The sequence below is a fragment of the Pseudorca crassidens genome, chromosome 2 (genome assembly GCF_039906515.1).
Source record: "Pseudorca crassidens isolate mPseCra1 chromosome 2, mPseCra1.hap1, whole genome shotgun sequence".
NCBI classification, from domain to species: Eukaryota; Metazoa; Chordata; class Mammalia; order Artiodactyla; family Delphinidae; genus Pseudorca; species Pseudorca crassidens.
The window spans coordinates 104578215-104597522 of record NC_090297.1 but is presented as its reverse complement, the minus strand read 5'-3'; the positions used below and the strand labels follow the sequence as shown (position 1 = coordinate 104597522).

Here is a 19308-nt window from a genome sequence, read left to right as displayed (position 1 = left end):
GGTATCTTTAAATTTTTCATGGTTAGGTATCTGTTTTGTGCTGGATATTCAACATGTATTTCATTATTTAAACTTCACAGGAATCCTGTGAGGTAGGATGTGATAATTCCGTATATGGATGAGGATGCAAAAGCTGGAAGAGGTTAATTAACTTGACTAAGGCCACACAGGTAGTAAAGGGCAGCTCCAGAATTCTACACAAATCTGTTTGGCTCCAAAACAATTGTCTCAACTGTTTGTAAGTCTGCACTGTTAAGAAATGGTTATAGCTTTTGCCCCTTAGATTTAAAATGAAAATGATTTAAATCAAAATAAATTTGGACTGAGTTTATTAGTATATAGGAATAGTTCACTGAAATTAAAATAATTATAGTGCTTTCATATTTATAAAGTCAACCCACTGTCTCACATCACAGAGACCAAAAAGACTCACCTCATTGATCATAAGCTGTCTTCATGCACATAGACGTTTAAAGTAAAAGCATAGTTTGGTTGGGTCTAGTTCACTTGAACGCATATAGAGAAACCTCTCAATACAATAATATATCACAAAAAGGTGAGCTTAAAATGAACCTGAAGTCTTATTCATTTTCATCCTCCTCGGTAAACCCTCTTCCTTCTTTAAGTTTTAGTAGAGAATAAAACCATTAAAAAGCTTCTTAGGAGGAACAATTTTGAAGGAGAATTACTTTCAAAATTACTTTTCAGAATTTCTTGTTTTTAAAATTGAAGTATAGTTGATTTACAATGTTGTGTTAATTTCTGCTGTACAGCAAAGTAATTCAGTTATACACACACACACACACATATACACATTATTTTTTATATTCTTTTTCATTATGGTTTATCACAGGATAGTGAGTATAGTTCCCTGTGCTATACAGTAGGACCTTGTTGTTTATCCAGAATCACTTTCAAAAACCGTCTCTTTTTTGTTGCTTGTGTTTCAGTCTACATCTTGAGTCTACATTTTGAGATATGACTTGGAAAGAAACAGCAATTCAAGGAAAAAGTGTTTACTCTTTTTCTTAGTTTTTGGCAAGGGCATTGGTTTGGTGAGAGGGGAAATATTACTTTTTTTGTCTGTAAGATTTTCCAGTTTTTATTTTGGGTCTTTACTTACTACTATTATGTCTATGTATTTTAGTCACTTTTGTTCCTGATATCATTCCCTTGTTCCCTGCGCTTCAGTGAATTCAGTTTACCTGAGCACCTCCTTGACAATTCTCCTGTGACCTCATTTCATGATTTTCTGCAATGTTTACTTTTCCATATCTCTGCCTTCACAAATTCATGTTGATACCTGAATATATCCAGAGATTCCCAGCACAGACAAACAGTTTGTTCTTTAATCATATCCCTTTATTTAGGTTTAGAAACTACATTCATTGCTTCCATATTGGAGTGCCTCAGCTGTTGCTGTTGCTACCAGTAACTCTGCTCAAGTAATTCCAGAACCACTCAGAAACATGCAAAGAAGTCTTCCTCTTCTGTGAATTTTTTTCATTCCCTCCCCATCCTCCAAGTTGATTCTTTCCTTTTCACTTCATTTTTCTTCCTATGTAGTGTCTTTTTCAGTTTTAACTCCAATTTCCATTTTCTTTCTTTCTTTCTTTTTTGTTTTTTTGTGGTATGCGGGCCTTTCACTGTTGTGGCCTCTCCCGTTGTGGAGCACAGGCTCCGGTCGTGCAGGCTCAGCGGCCATGGCTCATGGGCCCAGCCGCTCCGCGGCATGTGGGATCTTCCCGGACCGGGGCATGAACCCGTGTCCCCTGCATCGGTAGGCGGACTCTCAACCACTGCGCCACCAGGGAAGCCCCAATATCCATTTTCTTAGTTACTGTTAGTTATGTATGACTCTCTGCTCTTTTTCCCTCTCAGAAGATCTTAGTCACCACCTACTTCTTCTCACATCCCAAAGTATAATCCCGTTGATTCAGAACTACTGTAGTCTACAGAGCCCTCAATCTTTGAATGCACCAACAAAACCTGCATGGTCAGCACCATGGACAGAGGTGTTTGTAGGGATAAACGGGTTTGGAAGTCAAAAGAATTGGCCTAAATTTAGGCATAAAATTAAAACCAAACACATCTCATTTTATGAATATGAAAGATTAATTTTTCTCTAGGATGTTATGACATTACCTGGTATTCTGTGCTAAAATACTGACAAAAAGAAAGAGCACCTTTGGTCAGATTTTAAGAATTGTCAGAGAATGTTAAAGCAAAAGGTCACCTTAAGGATTATTTAGTTCCTTTCCTCTGTTTTCTAGATGGTGAGGTTAAATGGCTTATCCAGAGCCACACAGCTCATTCATTTTAGAACCTGAGTTCTGAAAAGAGACAGGTAGCTTCTCTACTCAAGGTCATATAAGTGTTTCAGACAAAACAGGTATTGACTTTAAAAACATCTTAACCCCTTTTTTTAAGGTCATCAAGAAAATAAATTTATCTCTTTCAATGTAATGCAGCCTCTTTACATGGCTGAGAGGAACCACATTTTCGTATCTCAGATAGCAAGGGAGAGGACTTCCATCCCGGGCAAGATGCTCTCCAAATATTTATATATACAGGGCAATCATAAATCATTGTTATTAAGTCGGGAATTAATGATCTATATATACATGTATAGACCAAGGTTCCTAAGTTTTTGGAAAGAGTTCATGTGAGTCAAAGTGCCTCACCTATAGTGAATGTTAGATTTAGTCATTATGAGCAACACACCATCAAATTTCATTAGCCAACCATAAGACTAAAATATAAGGCTTTTGGGACTTCCCTGGTGGCACAGTGGTTAAGAATCCGCCTGCCAGTGCAGGGGACACAGGTTCAATCCCTGGTCCAGGAAGATCCCACATGCAGCAGAGCAACTAAGCCCGTGCGCCGCAACTACTGAGCCTGTGCTCTGGAGCCGGCGAGCCACAGCTACTGAGCCCATGTGCTGCAACTACTGAAGCCTGCATGCCCTAGAGCCCGTGCTCTGCAACTGCAGCAAGAGAAGACACTACCATGAGAAGCTTGCGCACCGCAAATGAGGCGTAGCCCCCACTCGCACCAACTAGAGAAAGCCCGTGCCCAGCAACAAAGACCCAACGCAGCCAAAAATAAATACATTTAAAATAAAATAAAATATAAGGCTTTCTAATTAAGCTTGTGAGGGTAGAGAAAGAAAATCTAAAATGATATACCAATAGAAGCTTCTGAAAAGTTATAAAGTGGGAAAGAATTGGTAATATATTATTCTTTGCAAATATTTAAGAATTAGCCATCATCCCTGTTGAAGGTCTGTGGTCCCTCTGTGCTTTCCCCCCAAATATGATTATGATGTCACCAGTCTATTGCCAGAGGATATTTGCTTTTTGAGTTGTTTCTGTTGAGTAGTAGAGTGTGTGACTAGCACAGAAAGCCTGTCATGTAAACAACCAGTGCACACTTGCAAGATGGCTGTCTGGGGTCAGGGTATGGTCTATGGCCGTGAAATGGAGCAAAGCCAATTAGGCCATATGTGAATCAAGCCTGTGACCTTGACCTCATTAGCACCGTCCTCTGCCCAGCTCAACTAACTGGCCCCAGATGGTTAAGCTTAATGCAGCATTTTGTGTACAAGTACTCTAGAGCACATTCAGGGCAATCCAAATTTTTGAACCAAGCACTCCTTATGTCTGGTTCCTAAATTCACGACATGCAAAAGAGTTTGATGTTTTTCTTCTTTCTTACGGTTAAAGAAGAATGGTGAATTTTGTTTTAGTCTCCTTGAAACTCAATACCTCTGTGGGGCTGCTCCCTCTTCTCCTCTTCAATTATGAGAGTAGTTGTAAAGTGTCATATCCTGACCTCGCTTGCTTTGGCAAGTTTAACAAGCCATTGTGGTAGAAACAAGGTATTGCCCAGAGGCCACTAGAATTCATTTGGTATTTGCTCCCTATTCTGCGGTGTCCTTCCTCTGACAGACACGTTGACAGCCTGAGAAATTGCAGAAATTTTTCTACAGTTTTACGCATAAAAATAAAAAGACTTTGGTGGTCCTTCATTTGGGAACTGGTAGCACGTTCCTTTTTTTCCTCTTTTCTTGAGATATTATTTTTAGAGTGGTCATTTTCAAATAGACTCAATCAGAAAATATTTCATGATTAATACAATCAACTGTGACAAGCTACTTGGGGAATAAGAAGAATATAAGTTATTCAAGTATATTAAGTATAAGAGTATAAGTATATTTAAGAATGTTATAGTCTAATAGGAAATGTATATACACACATTCTATCTATGTATCTCTCTTGTCTATCCATCTATCTCACGTTAAAGATTAACTAATACTATAAAACAAGTTGTGGTATGAGGTCTTTAAGTGTATGAATAATCAAACAGTTCAATTTAAGTTAAGAAGAGGTGCTATTTCAGCAATGTAAATCCTCAGCATATTTGACAGTGATAATTTCCAAAGTGAAAAAAAACAGCCAACTTTGAGAATTAGAGGATATGGGACTTTGTGTGCTTAGCGTTCCTATTAAGAGACTCATCAAGCTTTTACTCTTGCTACTTCTCCCCCTCTGACTGCTGAGCTTCCTACATTATTCCCATCCACAGGAGGATGTTTCCTGCCATGAGAGTGAAGATCACTGGCCTGGATCCACACCAGCAGTACTACATAGCAATGGACATTGTACCTGTGGACAATAAAAGATACAGGTAAGGATGACTCTGAGATGTGGAACTGTGGGCATCACCAGTATCCCAGGATGGTTCTATAAACTCATTAGATGAAGCATTTTAACAGTGCACCGTACAATGTACTGGATAAGGAACAAGGATGGAGGACATGCCAATGGCCTGTGGCAGAACACCAGACAGGAAGTAGTCACTAGAGGTAGGAAGTTAGACCAGTAATGGTTTGGTTTGGAATCCTCCTTACATCTCTCTAAAGAGTGGGATTGGATAAGGTCTGCCAGAGCAGCAAAAGTCAAATGGATCTTAAGTCTAAAACGAACTCACTTAACACTGAAAGTGATTAACATATTGAATGATTTGGTTTGTGAAATACTAAGTGAGTTGAGATGATTTATTTTGGAAAATGGGAGGAGAAGTGGATTAGTACAGTACCTTCAATCATATATCTGAGGGATTATCCTGTGGATGATGGAGGGGAAGAATGGGAGAATTGGGTAAGACCTCAAGAAGAACATCTAGTTAAGGGGAATTTTTGTTCATTAAAATGGGTTGTGAACAAGTTTGTTAAATAACTTTCCTTCAAAGCCATTAAAAGCCAACATAGTCTCCATGTGCCTTACACATAGTTCTTGTCTGAAACGAGTTGTGGCTTAATTGATCTCCTGAGCTCTCAGTCAAATCAGTGAGTCATGGCTCATTTTTGAGATATTTCAGAACTTGGCCCTGAGCCCATGAATTTGGAGGTGAGAGGTGAATAGAGAAGACCATTACTTGTATCTTAGAGGGCGAGCTGGCTAAGAAAGAAGTGGTCTTGATGTAGGACTTAGGAGGGGAGATGCTCTTTTCTTTAAAAACATCCTCCATTTCAATGAAAATGGAGGTCTCTGCCTTAGTGCAGCCATTCCCAGAAACACTGCTAAGTCTTCCCACTTATTGGGAAGACTTTGATTAACCTAGTCTCATTTCCAGTGACTTTGTGGGAAAATAATGTGGAAGATGATGATGTTCAAAACTAGGTTTTCATTGAAATGCTTCTAAATTCAGACTCTTAGCTAGGAAATGGTTAACAAGTGAGAGGCTTGGAGGGTCTCTGCACATGGCTGTGTTTTATAGGACAATATGGAAGATGTTTTTAATAAGGAACCAAATCCTGAACAAGTGGCCAATGGATTATATGGTTTGCATTTGAAAGGTGAAAGGTTGCAGTAAAATACTTTTTCCATAGCTAAACACGTGGGTTCAGGATGCCTGTGTGCACACAGGGGTGCAAGGCAAGGAGAGGAAGAAGAAAGAAAAAGGACTGTGAGAATGTTTTCCTTGTGAGAGCTGCAGCTTTGATCATTAACTACAACACTTTCCTGCCCTCCCCCACCCATCTTGTTTTCCATTTCCATCTCTATTTCATATTCCCTGGTTATCCACCCTTCTCTCTTTCTCCTCTGTATTCTCTGTTTAATCCATCCTACTCCATTCTTCTCATCTCTTTGTGTCTCCTCCCTCCTGTCCCTAATTGTTTCCTGGGCCTCTATTCCCTCTCTGCATCTGTGTCTGAGTTCTCCTCTCTCCCTCTCTGTCTCAGATATGTGTATCACAGCTCCAAGTGGATGGTGGCTGGCAATGCTGATTCCCCTGTGCCCCCAAGAGTTTATATACACCCTGATTCTCTAGCTTCTGGAGATACTTGGATGAGACAGGTGGTCAGTTTCGACAAACTCAAGCTGACCAACAATGAATTGGATGATCAAGGACATGTGAGTCAAATAATCCCATCTTCCTCTTCCTCCCTCTTCCCCCTCTTTTGCTCTAGAAATAACTAGCCCCAGGCTTTTTTCAAACATGTAAAATAAGAATATTTTTGAGATTCTTAAATTCATTTGAGATTTTGAGAATCTCAAATGAATCTTTGAGTCATTTTAAGTAAGTAAGCATAAAAGTCTTTTTTTCCTTTTGTGAAATTACATTTATTACAAATCTAACATTTAGCAAACATCTGCCGTAAGTCAGGTTGTGTTTATCAGACAGAGCTCTTGTGCTCCAGGAACTCACGGTCAAGTCAGGAGAATTCAGCGACAGAAACAGAGGACACATTTTAAAATGGTGAATAAATCACAGTATTTAATAGAATAACTCACAGGACAGTAAACTCAGGGAAACTGTTGGGGGGACAGTTCTGGCTGATTGGTCAAGAAATTTATGAATTTATAAGAGAAGAATAGGTTGTAAGGCTTGCCAGGTATAATTGGTGCAACTGATGTTATTAATTTATTTTTGGCAGTAAAACACATACTGAATTTTCACTGAATGCTGGGATTCATACTGGATGATATGGGGAGATGAAAGAAGCTAAAACCATGGCTCCTATCTTTAGGGAAATGATAATTTTCCAAGGAAGAGAGAAGACGCATATACCCTTAACTCTGACATGACATAAGAGAATGTCCGTAAAATCAATAACAAAGTGCAAATAATAGCTTGTAGAATTTAAAGACAGATGAACTCGTGCTGAAAATTTGAAGCAGGAGGGAACAACTGTCACATGGCAGAGGTTCTGAGACCTTTTAGTGGAGTGATGTCTGCTGGTACTGGAACCAATTCATTCAGTATTTATCCAATTAAAGCAAACATATTGCACTCGCCACCTACGATTGGGATATTTGCTACATGGTTTCATGTGATGTGATGCTATCCGATCACTTAGTCCTTCCAGCCATGGGAAAGTACGCTGATTTCCAGTTTCCCATACATCCCACCTCTAAACTGTGCTCTTCCTGTAACGCTTTTATCCTGTAATTTTGTTTGCATGAGAGCTGGAAAAGATGTAGGGACCTTAGAGACAACGCTGGAGTAATGTTTCCCCTTCTCATTTCAGATCATTCTTCACTCTATGCACAAATACCAGCCTCGGGTTCATGTGATTCGCAAGGATTTCAGCAGCGACCTTTCACCCACCAAAGCCGTTCCTGTTGGGGATGGAGTGAAAACATTCAACTTTCCTGAGACCGTGTTTACCACAGTCACAGCCTATCAGAACCAGCAGGTAAGAGGCTGCCTTGGAGAGTCTCCTGCTGCAGCCGCTTTTAAAGGAGTTTACTCATCCTTTTGTAAGAAGTGCTTAGTCCTTCTGCATGGCACTGAAATGCTGGAATGAGAGACACCAGGCTGGCGGCGCACACGCGGCACTGGTGATGACAAGGGGGTAATGCCTAGTAGCAGCTGTCAGAGTCTAGATTTAGATCAGAGGCAAGATCTTTGACCAGGAGGACCAAACCTCCTAAGTCATTTTCATGTCTCTCTGTACTTGTACCCATGTTTCATGATCTCTACTATATCCTGGCAAATGTTCCTCATCACTTGAAATTCCTGAGGTTTGATTCATTCCTTCCCTCTTATCCTCTCCGTGGAGCCGTCCATCAGGCTACATCAAAGTCATCAAGCCTCTCAAACTCTATGTCAGACCCACTGCTTCCATTTACACTTTCAGACTAAATTGGCCTCCATGTGCTCACCAGCCACACCCTAAGATGTGTATGTTTTTATGTTAGTAATATATTCATTCATTCCATTAATATTTATTGAGAATTTACGATATTCTAAGCTTAGCAGATTAAGGCATTTCTCCCTAAGAAAAGAAGAGTTTTAGTTGAGTGAAAGGCACATAAATACATAATGATAATACAGTGGAATAACTTAACAACAGAGATGTGGACACAGTTTTTTGTTTGTTTTTTTGTTTTGGTTTGGGGAATGAGGGAAGATTGTGTGGAAGAAATGATGCTTTTTCTGACATTGAGACACTACTTAGACAATGAGTGGGTGAGGGGAAGAGAGAGGCCAAGTCTGGAATTAATGTGGGCATTTCTAAACAATGTTCTTTTTCTGAGGAGGGTGACTGGTTGGATTCACAAGTGATCTCACTTTATGCAGTTCTCTGAAAGTTGTGTGTGAATCTCATTTTTGTAAGTTAGATTGTATTTCCTATTTTGGTAAATTGTCTAATTCGTAGGATCCTGCAGTGAATTCTTTTCTAAAACAGTTTTTGCTTGTTTATTTAGTTTGAAAGTCTGCTTACTTTTATTTTGGGCCTGCTTGGAGCAAAGTGGACGTATACTATCGTACTTAATACCTTTTATAATGGATACTGTGCTCTGACAAAGAAAGCAATGAGGAAAAACATTGATTTACTAAATATTTATCAAGGGCTTAGTATGTAACAGGCAGATGGAGGTGAGTGATACAATCTTTAGTTCGTATACAGTAGAAAGAATTTTTCTATCTTTCATGGCACGTCCTGATAAAATTCCTTAGATGCTTTTTACCTTCAGGGGAATTTGATATACAACAACCCTTTAGTCCAATAAATGTTAAGTGCTCTACGGTTGCTGGGCTTTCTCAGCAGCTGTAAAGTGTTCCCAACTTTGGACTTTCCTTTTAGATGCCGCATTTGATCTAAAGTAGAAGAAGAGCTTTAGTTTGCCATGGACGCTATTTTAAAATTATTAAGCTCTCTCGAACTCTTCAGATAGTAAAATTGCAGAGACCATGGGGAGTCCTTACAGAAAACTTTAATAATCAAGATGTTTTAAGCTCTGATGCTAGACAGAGCAGCAATATAGACATGGCTTTTGAGCAACTGGAACTCTGGGATTAACTGTGTTACAGGAAAGGGGGAATATAAGTCTAAGTTCTTCAGAAAATTGTTTGGATTTTTTCCAAGACTACCCCAGCCGCCATTTTTATCGTTACTTTCTCATGAAGACAGACAGATGTGGCAATAAATATGACTCTAGAACGTAGTTGGTAGAGCAAACTAGAACACTGATAAATGACCATTCCACTGCCTCACTGAGATCGGTTCTAGAGGCCAAGAAGGGTCAGTATAACCCAAGCTAAAACTAAAAACCTACAGCGCACTGTGAAGACCAAACATGGGTACCTGAAATCCCTTTCACTTCCTCTGCATTATTTCACAGTGTTCCTGCACCTGAGTACATTCTATTCATATAAATATTTTGTCTATATTTGGACTTGAGTGGGGCAGTGGTGGTTTGGTGGGGGTAGGATGCCATGACTAAGATCATGGGACTTGGTAGTAGGCATATCTAGTTTGGTTTCTGACCTTTTCACTGGTGAATTGTGTGACCTTGAGCAAGTTTCTTAACCCCTTTCAACTTGTGTTTCCTGGTCTGAAAATGTCCTGGCCTCATAGAATTATAAGGACTAGAGGAGGGAACCTGCATTAAGTCACTGACACAAACCTGGCATCAAATTGTCAGTAGTCAGCCTACATTGCTAAATACCTGCACCTGCACAGGCATGAAGGCTAGTGGGGAATAGAGGCAATTTTAAAGAATAAAGTGCTCATTAAGAAGAAAGTAGATTCTTGGGAATTGGAGGAGCTACGTGGGCTCTCCAAGGTATTATATTCAATAGGTAACTACCTTGATCTCTCTGTTCTCATGTCACGTTAGTGAATTCATGATGTGCTGACATTCAAAATAGATGAGTCATTCTCAATTCTGCCCATTTTAAAATCTAGATAACAGCTTTTGCCTGTTTAACAAGCCTCCAGTCCCTGGGTAAATCAAGTGTGATTGTTTAACATTCCCTTTAGCTGCGTAGATATGATTTAATAGGATACAGTGCCTTCTAATAAAGCAAACTAACCTCAGGTCTCTCCCCCAGGAGTCTTGAGGTCTGCATCCTGTAAGTCAGATCTGTTACCTAACAATAATTTTCAGACTTGTCATGAAGAGGCTGGGTAGCATAAACTGTTCTCTTTTGTGAGCTATATTCAGTGATTACTGTGTTTTTATTTCCTTCAACCTTCTAGATTGAGAACAAATAATATTTTAAAGCAAAGTTGTTTACTTCATTTTTTTTTTAAAGGGAAGGGTTAGGAAAGCTATGAGAAAGGAAAGAGAGAAGAGTCAGCGATAGATCCTCATTGCTCTCAGGGACTTGTTCGGAGGAGCACAAGTCAGGAAGGACAATGGAGGGAACGGAACTGAAATGAGCTGTTGCCTAGCCTTCCTAAGGAAAGACAGTGTCCTGTTCCACAGATAGCAATGGGTTAGGAATTTGGAGACCTGGGTTTTGGTCCTAAATTCTCCACTAGCTACCTGTGTCACTCTGAGCAAGCTATTTTCTCTTTCTGGGCTTCAGTTTGTTACTAAAATCTCATTTATTTTATGGAATAATGATGGCAGGAGATAATAGAGAGCTGTTAATTCTCTTTATCTGGTAGAATAAAAAATTGTAATGCCATTGTTGATCCTTCACATGTTGGAAGGGGAGGGGATTAGAATTGGCCTATGACATTTTGAAGCCCAAAAACCACTAATGAGGAGGAAGGACCCTTCCATTTCCATAATTCTAAGATAGTTATAGTCTATGCATAGTACTGACTACATGCTTGGAAAATGACTGAATAATTAGCCAGCATACCTCTACTACCAGTTTCCTTATGTATCCATGGTTCTGCTTCCTTGGATATAAGTAGGAGTGAAGTATGAAGAAAGAGTTTCTATTTTCATGAAATAGATTATGCTTTTCTTTCCCCCCTTCCCATTCCTTCTCACCCTTGCTGACTGATGCATAGACTCCCAGGGCCGCTAGCATACTGAAGTTATTATTACTATTATTTGCTCTTGGAGTGCCAACTTGGCAGGCTTATCGCAGAGAGGAAAGTACACCATGCCCAGACTCTCATCATGGAGAACGAGGTGGTAGAAGTGGGAATAAAGGTGATCCTACACTTAATGCTTTTCCTTGGAAGAAGCTGACGCCAATATGGCCTCATGGAATTAGCAGGAAATTTCCATTGCAGAGTCTTTGTCTTTTCTAAGGGAAAAAGACTGCTGAACCTTGATTTGTTTTTCTTTTTTCCAAACAGGAAACTAGATTTCAAAATGACACAGCCATGTTCTCCTCAGGTAATACAGTCTTATTTCTTGATGAGAATTGGCTACATGAACTACATAGGAAGTCTGAAACCACAGCCAGGGTTGTATAAGCAAATTCAATAGGATTTCTGAGCCACTCATTAGATCCTGAACTATTGAGCCGGTTTTGCTCTAACTTTCCAATCAAATTAGTGCAGAATTTTTTTTTATGTTGGCTTAAAATTTTTTTTTTATCCTGATGGAATGCTTTTCAAGCAATATGGTAAAAAAAAATAAGAATAAGAGTGTTAATAAGGGAAGTCTCTTTGAGCCTTGGTCCTGTAAAATTATACTGAGAATATTCAGGTTTCATTTTCTTTGTAGGTTGTGCTATTTCTGTCTGCACTGTGCATGGTGAGGTATACCTCATTTATTAACTGCCTCTATGTTACTAGGCAAAATAGTGAGGGAAAATGATTAAAATGAATGGTGGCAAGCCAGTAATTACCCCCTTATATCCCATAGTCTTCAATAACTCAGACTATACACATCAGTATAAGGTTATGGAAAGAAAATCAGGGAAGAAAAATGCTTCCACAGCCTCTGTATTTTCCATGTTGCCTCATTATCATCAGACCAAGTTTGAGCATGACTGCTGTGGCATAGCTTTAGCTATGATGGAAGTTACTAATAGACCTTGTTCTGACTGGAAAGACATTCAAGACTTTTGTCTGTAATGCCTACAGTGAAAGCAAATGGGATTGGGGGAGTTGTTTGATTTGTATCCTCTAAGGCTTGTGATGGCTTTGGGACTGGTGATTTCTGTTTCCCGCATCCTCATTCATTCATTTACTCCCTCACTCCATGCATTCACTGAACAAATATTCATTGAGCATGAATAGCATGTCATATTCGGTTCTGTTTCATAAAATGGTATATCAAATAGACAGGGTTCCTAGTTGTAGTCTAGGGGGAGAGACACATAGTAAATATGTAAACAACAAAATAAATGTATAATTACCAACTGGGTTAAGAGTAAAGATGGAATTAAAGAGGGTGTAGTTAAAGAGAGTGGCAGAAATATCCTATTTTGGAGGGATGGGTCAAGGAAGATGCCTCTCAGGAGATAACATTTAGATTCAGACTTAGAATGAGGAGTCAGCTATATGAAGAGTACAGAAGAGAGCATTTCAGTCTGGAGGTAGAGTGCACGTGAGGAATCTGAGCAGGAAAAGAGCTTGGCACATGCCAGCACTGAGAGCAGCTCAGGTTGCCTGGAGCCTGGGGGCCAGAGTCAGGGGAGGGTGGGTGGGGATGGAGAGATAGGCAGGGGTCAGGGCATGCTGGCCCCGCAAGGCCAGGCAAGGAGTTTGGATTGAATTCTGAGCATAGTGGTAGGCACTGAAGGAATGACATCGTCCAACTATGGTGCGTTAACCAAGATCGCTTTGGTTGCTGAATGAAGAGATTGGACAGGGAAAAGAGTGGAAGAAGGGAGATCAGTTTGAAGAGTATTTAGAGTAGTTTAGTCAAAATACGACACTGACCTGGTCTAAGGTGACGAGGTGGAGATCGACCGCCATATTTGAGCCTAGTTGATAAATATAATTGAGGGGAGGGTTGAAAATTAACTATTCAAATGGGCCTCGCCTCCTCCTCCAGACGGCCTCTAGATGTACGGTGCATGGGCAGGGGTGGAGGCAGTGAGGTTTCTGAGCCCTCACTGTGGTTGCTTGTGGACCCCTGTGCTGTTCTCTGGGCCTCACTGGCCTCTGCTGGAGTGGGGTCAGGTCTGGGCTGGTCCTGGGGTTCCTTGTGTTGATTTGTTTTACTGGCAGGAGACTGCTGACCTTGTGCTTTTGTGTTCTTGCCTCAGTTGGACCTCCTGGGCCTCCCTGAATGACTCAGCCTCACCTCAGTTCTCATCCAGGGCCTCTGTTTGACTCCTGTCTGCACTGTAGCACCTCTATGTCGGGGTCACCCTGCCTTCCCTGTCATGGCATGTGAGGACCTCTGAGTCCCTGACCCACTGCCGAAGGGCCATGGAAGGCTTGGGGATCCTAACTCAGGCCTCTTCCTACAGCACTTATACTGGTGCAGCCACCCCCATGTGTGTATGGAGGTGACCCTGCCCGTGTTCCTCTGAGTCTCCCCCACCGCCCTTGGCTTTTGGTTTGAGTAGAAAGCTAAGGCACATGTAAGTCTAACTGATTGCTTCTCTTCTGTCTCTCTCCTCTCTTCTCATGTTCCAGTGGAGTGGAAGGGGAGGATTTTTACTTCTTTTTCTACCTGATGAGAATTCACCTTATGCAACATCCTTGTCTCCTGTAGGACAGCAAGCTGTCATTTGCATCCCTTTCTATACTGAGTCTACCAGGAGTTTCTTGATATGGAAACCATGGGACTATTAGAAACTAAGGATTATTGAGGTTGTGAATACATTGATTTATTCCTCCAAAATACTCTCATTGTTACCCTTGCTATTTGTAGATAGAGCCTAAGTTGTCAGCACAAGCATTAACTGGGATCATAATTTGGTTTGGATAGCTAGAATTGCTCTCTTCTACCTATAAGATATCTAAATGTCTGCAGGGTAGTAAAGGCTTTTCATGATGTGGCCTCAGGCCAGCATCTCAGCTTTCTTTCTCACTGCTTCTCTTCCTGTACCCTGTGCTCTGGTCAAATTGGAATCTTCAGTGTTTCTCAAAAATGCTTCATTCCTTCCCACTTCAATTCTATGGCTTACATAGGACCTTTTTTCTGAAATGCTTCCCTTGTTCCTTTCTCCCCTTTTTGCAGTTTTCATGAAAATCCTATGCATCCTTCCCAGCTTGGCTCACGTGCTTCCACTAAAGTGAAACCCCAGAGCCTTTCAGCTCGGAGCAATTACTGCTTCCTCTAAGCTCTTGGGGCACTTTACATTTATTTCAAACCTTATCACTTTCTGTTTTACATTGTAATTATTAATATGTATGTCTTCTTTTTTCTCCTCAATTATAAATTTCTTGGGGGGGATGATACACAGCCGTATACTGACTGTCTGCCACGTTGTCATCTGTGCTACCTGTCACATTGCTTTGCACACAAAAGGCACTTGATAATAAATGAATAACGAGTAGCACGATCACACTCTTCATAAAGCGGTCCAAATCCCACAATAAAAACTTTGAAACAAGTAGAGAGGTGTTGTGTTTCCTAACATTTGGTGTCATTTGTCTATTAAATCTCCATGCAGACTCCTTGGCCTGTGATACAGGGAGCTCTGGGGAACTGGTTTTCAACCATTTCTCCCAGGACCGTGAAATAGAAGGTCGTTATATTTACAGGGGTCTGTGCCCCCAAAACATAGCAGCACAATCATATATCAGAAACCCCTATCATAAAGGAGTCAGACAGGATAAGCCAACTTGAAGGAGAAAATAAAATATTATAACCCCAACTTGAAAAGAAAATATGGTGTGTGGTTTATTGCTGGGGATTATGGAGGAAGAAAGAACTGATTTTAAGTCAACAACAGAAAAGCAGTGACAATCTTTAAACTCAATACAATACTCACAGGGCAGACGCTAGACTTTAGAAAGCCAACGCTTCAGGCTCCTGCTCTGGTCTATGAAATAGATGTAAAATTGCTTTTGCTTCATTATGAGTACTACATTATTAGTGTGCCACTCTAGAGGCAAAGGACGTTTAGGGGGAAAAAAAATTTTGGTACTTTCAAGTCAGAGTCTGTCAGAATCTCACACTGCGTTTTAAAGACCTATTTAGAATGTGGCTTTAGGAAATTCCACTCTGACGAAGTGAGACAGAAGAGGGACTTGGAAAGATTTGCAACCCAAGAAACAACTTCAGCCATCCTAGTGATAAATTCTACAGTGATCAGAAATGGGAAGAGGGTCTTGAAAATGAGATCCCCTTCCTTTCAGAATTACCTTCTATTGAGAGTGACTTTCCTCCTTTCCTGAGCTCCTTAACCCCCACCTCTAAGTCTCTATCGCTTGAATGTAGCGAGTCATTAACATCAGGTTCAGACAGAAGGTATCCAAATGGCTTCCATGACAAAGGCTAAAGGCGGAAACACAAGAGCGCAGATGGAATTCGTTGGTCAGGCCATTCTAGTCTGGAGGCGAGAGGGTAATATATACGGTTGCAGAGTGGGAGGGGACTAAGATAGGATGCAATAGAGAGGGACTCTTGCACTGAGTGGAGGTCGAACCAGATGTCTACTAAGGACTCATCCAACCCAGGTCATACAACTGTTTGCACTGGATTTGCTTAGCCTTATGAAGCTGCTTCTTTGTTTCTTCTGATTGGCTTGTGGGACTTGGAGACTGGGTGAGTTGCACTGTGTCCTGCCCCATCCCGTCCCACATTTGTAGATTTTTCTTTGGATGCAACCTTGACAAAAGTCCAGCTACTTTTTTGTGTCTTTTACAAGACCATTTTAGGTCATCAAATGAACAACCCCTAGCGGCAAGAAAGGCACAACTTAAGTGAAATGGGAAACGCAGTCAACTATTTGGTTCTTTCAGGCTGAGGCATGTTGTCTGGTGACCTGATTGCACTGATTGGATTGACTGAACCCATTCATTCGTTCTTCACTCACTTGCTCACTCATTCATTTACTCATTCATTCAACAAGCATGTTTCAACTGTCTCCTGTGTGTCAGGCACTATGGATCTGACCACTGTCCAATTTTCCATTTTGACACCTTTGCTTGTCTGGGCAAGTGATTTATCACCATTTTGGGGCAAGGATGGTGAGCAGAAGAGAGCTTACAGAGTCGCATACTGGGAAAACCTTGGTTTTTAGGGAGATGTGGGTCCGATGGGTCAGACGTCTGTGTGCCAGGACCAAGTCCTGTATCAACTTCAATCTAAATCTCACACTAAGAGGAAACGAAATAAAAACAACAGCTGTTGTTGACAGAGTGATTTTTACTAACGTTCTAGGAGCAACCAAAAAAGAAGTCAGTTAATATAAATACAATTCATGCTTTTTTTGTTTGTTTCCAGATCACCAGATTAAAAATCGACAGAAACCCTTTTGCTAAAGGATTCAGAGATTCTGGAAGAAACAGGTGAGCAAAGTGGGCAAGAGACTCACTGACCTTTCTTTTCTATATGACATTCTTTTCTCCAAGCCCCATTGGTGGCTTCTGGCTCTGGTTTTTTGGAGAACGTTTGCATGCTAGGCAACTGTGCTGCCACAGGCAAAGAGAAATGAATGCAAGAATCAAAAAGCTGCCCCCCAAAGGTTGAACTCTCCAAATTCTTTGTTAACACACTGTAAATCATCAGATTGAATCCCTCATGGTGTTTTTCTCCCTGCATCCTACTTGGTAATTTAGTCACTTAAAACAAATTTGACAGTGATTTATTGTCATTAAAAGATTGCAACTTTTTCTGATAAGTGTCTATAGGTGGCTACAGCAACTATAGTAATATCTCCTTTATTTTTCATTATCAGGAAAAAGGAATTGTGGACAAATAAAATTTTTCAGAAAAGTATTCCCTGTAAGAGCTAAAACTTCGTTTAAAAATTGACCATTTTTCTCCTAGGAAATGTTTCCAAACTCTACTAGATGTTTTCTGCTTTAGTAAAGAGAGTTTATAGAACACTCTTTCTTGATGACCCAGCATCATCGTTATGATTAGGTTGTTATACTGTGGAACTCTTAGGAATTGGTGACGTTTGTAGGACTATTTGTGCCTGTTGTAAAGAGCCTTAGGGACTGTGGTATTTTTCTGGTTAACTCTGCTTCTGTCTAAATCCTTCCTGTCTCATTCTTCATATATAAAATTAAAATCTGTTATTCACAGAGAGTTAGGAGAGAGCTGAAATTGGCAGGGAAAGCAGATACATCGAAGATTATTCAATCAGAAAATTTCATTTTATATGAACTATACTGAAACAGCAAATATGACACATGTGTCCTGTAAGTGTGTAGACCTTGCAATAACTATTTACTTTAATGTTCAGACATTTTCCTAATTTGGGGGCCTTTTTTTTACATCTGAATGACACAGTTTGTCAGGATTTATCTTTGCTATTTTCTCTTCAAGAGTTTTCAGATAAACTATCTAATATTATATTTAGAATCACCTCGTGAACTGTGTAGCACATTATATTAGAACCTAGTTTATGCTAAAAATCAGATGTGTGTAGTGATCATTTTCTTTACAAAATGAATATGAAAGCACTTTTTATGAAACTTTTATCATATTTAAAATACACTTAGATTTCTTTAAAATTTTATTTTCCTCAGAATTTTTTAAGGTCACATCTATTGAGTAAAATTCACTTGAACTTCTGGTTTGAAGATGACAAAATTGAGTAATATTTTCTAGGTCAAGCAACTGGTTAGTTGTATAGCCTCAGGCATATGGACTCCAGGCTGAATGCTTTCCAGTTAATGACTCTTTGTTTAAAATAAGAGGCCTTTGTTTTCAAAATTTAGCCAATGAAGAAGCCAATACTTATTCCTTCCATTTCAGATAGACAGTGCTCTTCCTCCCAATTAGTTTCTATTCCATGTCCAGGTCACAAAACATGCCTGTGAGCCATTTCCTGTTGCCTCCTTTTCAGGGCTCTGCCTTCTGGGCTTATTGAGGAACTTGTTAGTGATAAGGAGCTCAAATAGAAGCTGGCCTTTCATAAAGAAGCCTCTAGGGTGTTTAAGATCTTTAGCTTGGGGTCCACGCATGCATTTCAGGAGTTCTGTGAGTTCCCAGATATCGAAAGGAAACGTGTGTGTGGATGAGCCGTGTGCATTTTTCTGGGGAGAGGTTTACAGCTTTCTTCAAATTTTCAAAAATGTCTATGACCAAAAGTTAAGAATTTCCACTCTAGACATCACCATCTGTCTCCAGAGACCAACCCTACTGACTTCAGTTATCCAACTACTTTCTTTTTCTTTCCTTCTGCATCTCCAGTGGCATTTAGTGTTTGTTTATTTTATTCTTGGCACTCCAAAGACTGCTTGCTTTTTGTCTCTTTTTTCTTTGCTTTGTCATCCCATTGGATTCCTTGTTTTTCAGAGGCATGACTTAGAACAGAAAATTGGAATAGAGTGGCTGTATTGACCAGCATTAGAGCTTGCGCTGGGAATTGGAGCCACGCTTTAATCTTGAGATTAAGACCTTGTGTCTTGAAGCATTTGTCTCTGGTTGGGAAATTGTGATGACAGCTCAGTTAAAGTCCCAAGGTTCTTCTGTCCTCTCACTGGGCTAGAAAGGACCTTGACACATCATTTGGCCCTGGCCTGTGTCTGCCTTAAGGCTGGTGAATATCTTACTGCTCAGGACAGACAGTTACTTGCCTGTCCTGCCTGGTGGGCTGCTCTTCTTTGTAAGAACTCCAGGAAAGCAAAACTATGCATCTTCATTAGCCCATGTCAGTGCCTTATTTATTTATTTCTGATCGCATGGAAATTCTTCATTATGTCCTATTAAATCTGCAGGCTGTTTTAAGTAATATCAGTAATTATAGAAGTTATTTGTGATTGAACACTTACTGTGTTCCAGACCTTTTACTTACATTCTTTCTGATCTTTAAAGCAACCTGTATTTTACAAATGAGGAAACAGGCTCCGAGAGTTTAAGCAGCTTTCCTAGTGTCACACAGTAAATTGAAGAAGGGATGAAAACCCAAGTCCATCTGATGTCAGAGTCTGTGCACTTTGTGCTTTATCATGCTAACAGTTTAAACTTGACTTATCTTCAACAGATACCGAGAATAGAGCTCTTTCTCTAACCCCCC

General features: G+C 40.2%; 1 protein-coding gene across 3 annotated transcripts in view; it reads left to right on the top strand.

The window, feature by feature from the left end:
* The window catches only part of TBX15 (T-box transcription factor 15), a 102480-nt gene that overhangs the window by 60339 nt on the left and 22833 nt on the right, over positions 1-19308 (top strand). For all 3 annotated transcript variants that reach the window (XM_067727433.1, XM_067727431.1, XM_067727432.1), the window contains exons 3-6: positions 4588-4689; positions 6248-6419; positions 7538-7705; positions 16563-16627. In XM_067727433.1, coding sequence (XP_067583534.1) covers positions 4588-4689; positions 6248-6419; positions 7538-7705; positions 16563-16627 — 507 coding nt within the window. The remainder of the gene's footprint in view (positions 1-4587; positions 4690-6247; positions 6420-7537; positions 7706-16562; positions 16628-19308) is intronic.